Below are 8,014 nucleotides of genomic sequence, written 5' to 3' on the forward strand. Positions count from 1 at the left end.
TGTATACTCTCCCCATTATTCGTATGAAGGCATGGTATTTTCTTGCCTACTTCATTATCTACTTTTTTTTTTCATTAGACTCCTTATATTTGTCTCATTCCTCATTTTTTTTTTTCATAAAGTCGATCTACGCATACCTGGGGAAGTGGTTATCATATACTTCGATTCTCTGACTGATGTTTGCCTTATTAGTCCAAATGCATTTGAGTGGACGACCTTGAGTAGCTCTGAGTGTAGACTCCGAAGCTGATGTGGCTTCATCCAACGTAGACTACATCCTTCTCGGACTTTCAGTTGGGTAGATCCTTTGGCACACCTTTCTTCATCATCATCTTTTAACTTGTACCGTCCATGAAGATGAGTTCCGATGTCTTAATCACGCCGGAGTTGACTACACCAAGCAGAACTCCGGCGTACTCCACTCCAGACCGCTTGCTCTAAACGATTCTCAGCTTTTGGACTGTAATATCACTTGAGAATGAAGCGATTGCCACTAAGGCTGCGTTTGGGAACTACTTTCCCAATGGCCTTTGGGGGGCTAAAGGCCTTTGGGCCAAGGAGAGAGTGTTTGGGAAGATTTTTTTTTACTTGCCTTTGGGAAAGGCAAGCCTTCCCAAGGCTGAAAGCTCAAGGCACCCAAAGGCTACCTTGGGCATTCAGCCTTCTCGAGGAAGGCTGATGGAGAGTAAGACAATTTTTTTTTCCATAAATGTCCTCGCTAACATTTTGTTTTTCAGTTTTGTCCTCGTAACTATTCACATTCTTCTTCGTTGAGGTTGGTCGGCGAAGTTGCGCCGAGCTGTGAGGGCCGGCGACACGAGCCGGGACGCAGGCGGCAAGAGGCCGGTGTGTCACAGCGATCGTCGGCGGCCAGTCGTGTGACCTTGGCGACCCCCTGCGAGTCGTGTCGCTGCGACCGCTACAACCCTTGGCAACCACTCAGATCTGGGTCGCAGCAGACCGCTGCAACCTCGGCGACGTTGCAACGCCCGGCAGATCTGGGTCCCCGGAGGTCGCCGCGACCAGCATTTGGGCCGCGCAACCTCCGATGACCCAAATCAAGCGATCGGGATCGCGCAATCTGGTTAGGACAATATGGTCGTGACCGGAGTTGCCGCAACCAGATCGAGCAGCCCTGGCGACCTCCGCACCGAGGTCGCGGCGCGGCGGGTCGCGCGACCTTAGGCGGAGTTCGCGCGACCGGATCTCACGATATGGGTCGTTGCGACCTCGCCGGCCACTACCTCTCGCCGAACCACTTGCCCCTTGCCAAACCCCGCCGAACCGCTTCCTCTCGCCGGCGGTAACCAGCCAATTCTCTTTTTTTTCTTTTTTTTTAATGACAAAAGTCTTTTACATAGTTAATTTATCCAAACACTGTTTTGCTCAAATATATTTTACAATGGACTTTTACAAATACGATTTACCAAACACAATTTACATTTTCAAAAATTATTTTAACTCAAAAATCTTTACATTTTCTTAAGAACTTTTTTCAAAAATCTTTCCAAACGCATCCTTAATTATAATTTCAACAAACGCGTAACCCTCACGTACTGACTCCCTGTACTCGCACGTCACTCTATGCTATTCACTACACTCACGATTCGCCATACCCACTTTCTCCTTAATGGAAAACCCACGTGCTCCGAACCTGAACTTCCAACACCCCACACTACACAACAACACATCACATCACATCGGAGCACTAGCTCCTACTTATAGGCTGTCCGGTTCATGCATTGACCAACCTTGCCATCTTTCTACACGTATCTTTTATTATTTTATATAGCAAGTTGCTCAGAAAAGTGGAGTGCAGCAAACGTGCCAACTTGGACGTGGCTCTGGTCAAATAAAGCGGCTGGAACAGTCTACAATGGACAGGAGGCTGGACTTGTCTAGAAGGATGAAAAAAAATCGAGAGGAAGAGACAGACACTCTCCATAATATGTTTCTTTTTTTTTTTTTGGGGACCGGAGGAACTGCTGCCAGTCAACAGCCGCGACGTAGACATTTTGGTTACGCTAGCATAGGACTCACTACCATAGCATTTCTCCATAATATTTTCATGCTTAGAATTTTCATAAAGCCACATCCACAATGAAGATATTTCTTAAAAAATAATCTTAAACATTTTGTATCAGCGATTCAATTCAGTCATAAACTTTTTAATTTGATCAATTTAGTCATAAATTTTTCATATTGATATCAATTCAATCCATTTGACTAATTAAGCTAGAAATTATTGACGTGGCCGCCGGCGGTCTTATGTGACGCTACGTGGACAAATTTTATAATTTTTTTTCAGATTTTTAAATTATTTTTTTTTTCCTTTTTCTTTTTTTATTTTTTTCCTTATCCTTGGCCGATGAGGTCACCGATTGGCCGACCATCGCCGGCCACAGTTGGTCGGGCGAGGGGCCTCGCACCCTCGCCAGCCACAAGCAAGGGCGATGGCCCCTGCCCAAATCCAGGCGAGGGCCTCTGCACCCTCGCCGGCCACAAGCAAGGGCGACGGCCCTTGCCCAAATCCATGCGAGGGCCTTTGCGCCCTCGCTGGCCACAAGTGGGGGCACGGTAGCCCTTGCTCGTGGCGGGCGAGGGTGTGGCGGCCCTCGCCCAGATCCAAGCGAGCTGCGTCTATCGCATCTGGAGCTCCGTCGCCTCCGATCGCGACATGGTCACCTGAGCCTTCGCGGCCCTCAGAGGTTGAACGAGGTGGTTGGCATCCCGAGTTCGGGTAGCTTCTGAAGGGATAACAGCGTGGGGGAGTTCGCGATCTCGCACCGAATTAAGTGTGGTGATAGCATCGCGAGCCTTGCCTAGGTAGGCGCGGCTTGGATTTGGGCGGGGATCGTCGCTCTTGCTTGTGGCGGTGAGGGCGGTGGCCCTTGCTAGTGGCTGGTGAGGGCGTGGGGCCCCTTGCCCTGACTAGCTTGTGGCCGACGATGGTTGGCTGGGCGGCGACTTTGCTAGCCAAGGGTAAGGAAAAAGAGAAAAAAAGGAAAAAAATAATTTAAAAAATCTGAAAAAATTATAAAATTTATCCACGTGGCGCCACATAAGATCGCCGGCCACATTAGCAATTTCTGGCTTAAATTAGCCGGATGGACTAAATTGGTACCAATGTGAAGATTTAGGGCTAAATTAGTATAATTAAAAAGTTTAGAACTGAATTGATATCGATACAAAAAGGTTTATGACTATTTTGATACTTTTCCCGATATTTCTCTGCCCTTTTTTTTTTTTAAAGTCGCAATTCAGTTCACATGAGCCATCCACGAAATGAAACGTGTCTATGTGCCTGGACACGATGATTAGTGAATAAGTAACATGAGGTATCTCGCGGGAGATACCAAACACTCACCACAAAAATTGAACGATGTCGCCTTGGCGACACAGCTTTGATTGGAATAGAGAAATCAGGTTCGGTTTACTCCACTAAACCCTAAACAAAACCCGCACCATTATTGAGAGATTAGTTATAATTTTTTTCCCAAAAGATCCTAGCACCCCAAATTCCATTTCAATTTGAACGGATGGTTCAGCTGAGGTGGCCCATTCCATGCCCCAGCAAACACGGTGCTGGAGAAACCGTACAAGAACCTCGTCAAAAGGCTTGACATAGAGGCCGGTCGTCGGGGAAGGAACGATGGGCGCCTACGCTTTATCTGTTCTAAAAATATCATAATGAAGATAAATAATGACCAGATGATTATTTTAGGGAAAAAGTCACGAAAAACTCTGAGCTTTGCCCAAACTAACACATTTACTCCAAATTTTATTTTATAACGTGAAAAACCCCAAACTTTTCAAATCGTGACACATTTACTCAATTAAGGGCATTTTTATCTTTTTATTCAGTTTTTTCCTTTTTCTTTTTTTCTTCTTCTTCCTTCGTGACCATGGCGGGTGGCATAGGGAAGCCGGCGTTCGGCTAGTGTCGCCCAATGTCGGCGAGGGCACCCCTCGCTAGATCGAGCGAGGGTCATTCTCGCCAGACACAAGCGAGGGTTGTCCTCGCCAAACGTAGGCAAGGGCCGCCCTCCCCGGCGTTGGGCGAGGACGGCCCTCGCCAGATCTGGCGAGGGCGGCCCTCACTTGCATTGAGCGAGGGTGTCCCTACCCTTGCTAGATCTGGCAAGGGTCGTCCTCTCCCTTGCCAAACACAGGCGAGGGCTGCCCTCGTCGGACGCCAAGGCGGAGGGAAGAGAGAAGAAAAAAAAGAAAAGAAAAATTAAAAATGAAAAGACCAAAATACCCTATAATTTTGGGGTAAATGTGCCACATAACAAAAGTTCAGGGTTTTTTATGTCACCAAAAAAAAAAGTTTAAGGTAAATGTGTCATAATTGGTAAAGTTTAGAGTTTTTCACGTCACGAAAAAAAGTTTGAGATAAATGTGTCACTTTAGTAAAGTTCAGGATTTTTCATGGCTTTTTCCCATTATTTTAAGATGGCGCTATTTCCACTGCCTAAAACACTGCATCCACCTTTATTTACATTAAAAAGACAAAACTACCCTTAATCTTACTATTACAGTTTAAAGTGATAGCTTGACTCCTTTTTTCTTTTTTTCTATTTATGATAGATACTGTAATCAAGCATTTCACATGTTTTGTATTTTAGCTCATTAAAGAAAAGTGTGTTCTCAGATTTTTTTATAACATAACATCTGTCATACTCCGTGTAAAATCATTTAATTAGCAATAAGGAAAAAAGAGATCATGTGATGTAGTATGAAATCAAAAAGTTTATTTTAATCATTAATCTTATAACAACTTATTTATTTTTGTCTCGCTTATCTCGAAAGCTCACTTTATTAGTGAATTTTTTTATTAATTTCACTAGTCTACAATATATAGCGAGTCTTTTTATTAACCATATCAAAGAATTATCTTCTTCTTTTTTTCCTTATTTTGCTGTTAAGATACTTTTATACATAGCATATTAATGTTAGGGAATATATAGGAAGGCACTAAAGACATTATGCATATTGAGGTGCTGTGATATCTTTTTAAAAATATTCACAGATGATATTAAGTTTTTTCGATCCAAAATAATGATATTTCACTAGCATTTTCAAAAAAAAAAATCTTACCGTATGTAATGTTTTGATTTAATTAAATTTCTTCCATTTAACAATTTATCCATAAATACAATCAACAACATGGAAAAGAACTAAGTTTTTAGAAATTTCTCTTTTCGAAAAATAATTTTTATGGAAGTAATTCTAACAATAAAAAATCACAGTGCTTTTAATATACATGAAATTTTTTAATAAATAAAAATTAAATATATAAAATTTTAATTGTGGTATGTAAAAAACTAAAAAGAAAAAGAAAGTAAAAAAATTTAAGACCATAAATCTTTACGTTGACTTGGAATTTGCGTGAATATCTTTCTCTCTTCACTTCTTCTCTCTCTTCCTCCTCCATCTATAATCGCCGACCTCCGCTCCTCCTCGGCCGTCGCCACCAGGAAGTCGCCGGCGCAGTGACCAGGCCGACCACCGCTGCGTTCAAGCCGAGCCTGTTTTCTCCGTTTCGTCGTCCTCCAGATCTCGAATGTGGCCCGTCCATGGCCGAAATCGTCGGCGCTGGTGCATCCATGGTCAAACGCCTTCAGGCGTCCATGGCCGTCGGGATCTCGATTTTTGCCCGTCACGGCCATGGATGACCCAGTAACGCGGAGGTCGGTTGTCGCTCACGGCCATGGCTCCAGAAAGGGTGGACGCGGAGGTCGACCTGGACGGGACGATAACGTCGCTCGACAGCTAGATCTGGTTTGCTGCTCAACAGCTTTGAGCTCGAGTCTTGGCTCGTCCATGGCTGCCGGCGACGAGCTCAACAGCGTTGCCGCATACCGTGGTGGCCACGGTGGGGCGGTGGTTCAAAGATGAGGACGGCGGCGGCGGCTTGGGCGGTGGAGATAGTCCAAGCCCAGGCGGAGCGGAGGTCGAAGATGGAGGAGGAAAAGAGAAATTTTTTTTTTTTTAATTTCCATCTACGCACGCCACACGCCACATGCCGCACGTCATTGTTGACAAACATGCCGCCGAATGTTTGTTTCTCACCTCAACAACGTCTGTGCTGGATGCTGGAACACTCGACCTCGGACTTCGAAGAAAATGCCAAACTTTCGAGTCAACAATTATGGCACGTCTATGGAGCGAAAGCAACTGCACTGTTCTTTTTCTTATTTTCTGTATGTGCGAAAACACTGACATAAAAAATCCCTTGTTATTATTAGTGAGAGAGTCAAAATCGCAGCGGAGCCGATAGACTCTCTTGCAATATAATCTGCTGCAAGGGCACCGTCTTATCGTTATTCGCCCGTAACTTCCTCTCAGTGTTATTGCAGATGGACGCTGGAGAAGGAAGGTTTTGGGCCGTGAAATCCGGGGTGGTGTTGCTTTTCCTACTCGTGCTCGGTGAGGCTACCATCTGCGGCTTCTAGCTCTCGATGTTCTCACTGTTGAGTCGAACCCAGTGGCGTTTGGAAAACTACCTGAAATATGGACCTTCATTTTTCTTTTCTGTCTTTTCTTTTTTGTTCTTGAATCGCGATTGTGGTGATCGGTTCCGATCCAGTCTGATTCCAAAGTGGAACTGGGGACTGGACCGGGAGGATTGATTCCCAATTTTGGGAACGGGAATCGGATCAAACTGGTTGATCCAGTCTGGCCTGGGCGGTTCCTACTTAGGCAGTCCAATATGCGCCGCCCTAAATTGTGGAGTTGGTCCCATTAATAGACCCCGATCGAGTAGGGGTGACATGGAGAGTCGGTGCAATGAAATCTTGTTGTGTCCTCGCGACCAATTTCCGGATAGAAAAGAGCAGCACGAGCACCGACCTCTAGCCTCTGCGCGTAGTTCCTGGATCCTCAGCTTTTTATCTTCTTTCTGGGCAGCTTGACGTGAGGATTTGAGACCGAACTTCGTTGTTTCAGTCAGATGGGATGCCACCATATCCTCCAGAGAGAGCCTACTCCTAGTTCTCAATAGCAACCTATAAATCCCGTTTTAGATTTCGCCTATACCCATGCGTCTTGCAAATTTGTCGCCTTGTTAAGTTATTCTGAGTTTGGCCCATCTGACAGCACCTTAATTTTTAGCTCTTCTGTTTAGGAATATCTGTCTGATCAAGGGTGTGATCTCATAGTGCTAACTCACTTTGCTTTATTTGTGGTCTCCTAATGAACCCGTTCTCCTAGTATCGATGCATAGCACTTTTGTCATTAATGGCGTGTTTGTCTATTCTTTCAAGAACCCCATTTGCTTATCAGACTCATGCATCTGATTTTTTAATCTGTAGGAGGACTTCCTGATGTTGCTCCAGGGAGCTCTACGCTGGTCTATAGAAATACTTGCCTAGTACCAGTATTTCCATCTCTGATTCCGACTGGTGATTCTGTCGAAATTAACAACACCACCAGTCTCGGTGCAATTGCTCCATATGGACAACTGCCAGTTCCTTTGCCGGATGATTGGTTCGGCTTTGGCTTTGTCAGGACTGGGTGCATCTCGACTGGAATGGGCTTTCACAATTGCACCAGTGCTAATTGCGAAGGAAGAGATTGTACTGCACAGGACCTTGTGGTTGCCACGATTTTCAGCATTTCCAGTGACGGTTACATCATATCCGTAGAAAGGGGGTACAATGTTGGACTTGCTATGGAGTTCATGTGTAATGGCTGCAGCGGCTGCCCCTCCGCAAGGTGCAAAGCCCAGTTGGGAAGCTGCCCAAATAATCTCAGGGTGTTCAACAGTTCAGGAGCTGTGGCTGCATGCATGCCATCACCTGGTAGTGAGCTGCATTTCTCTGAGGATGAATGCATTTTCCCAGGTGATTACACTACTTCCAGGGGGAGGATCCCTTGTCAAGGGAAGAATCTTGTTATAATGATTATAATATCATGCTGATGTATTTTAAGCACGCCAACAGTTAAAAAACCAGGCTCCTTGTTAGTCCTTGAAATCTCTATGCTTTCAAAGGTGAACCTTTTGTTGGTA

The 8,014-nt window shown here is 45.0% G+C and overlaps 1 protein-coding gene across 3 annotated transcripts; it reads left to right on the forward strand.

The window, feature by feature from the left end:
* The first annotated feature begins 5,408 nt into the window (after positions 1-5,408).
* On the forward strand, positions 5,409-8,014 carry LOC120294733 (pathogenesis-related protein 5-like). 3 transcript variants are annotated; one of them, XM_039315191.1, is made up of 3 exons: positions 5,409-6,206; positions 6,352-6,432; positions 7,317-8,014. In XM_039315191.1, exons 1-3 carry the CDS (start codon positions 6,026-6,028, stop codon positions 7,922-7,924), a joined length of 870 nt encoding a protein of 289 aa, XP_039171125.1. In that variant the 5' UTR covers positions 5,409-6,025; the 3' UTR covers positions 7,925-8,014. The 3 variants fall into 3 exon arrangements, with proteins under 3 accessions (XP_039171125.1, XP_039171124.1, XP_039171126.1); XM_039315190.1 differs by having other exon boundaries at positions 6,363-6,432; XM_039315192.1 differs by having other exon boundaries at positions 5,409-6,157; positions 6,363-6,432.

Source organism: Eucalyptus grandis, chromosome 6 (genome assembly GCF_016545825.1).
Source record: "Eucalyptus grandis isolate ANBG69807.140 chromosome 6, ASM1654582v1, whole genome shotgun sequence".
Taxonomy (NCBI): domain Eukaryota; kingdom Viridiplantae; phylum Streptophyta; class Magnoliopsida; order Myrtales; family Myrtaceae; genus Eucalyptus; species Eucalyptus grandis.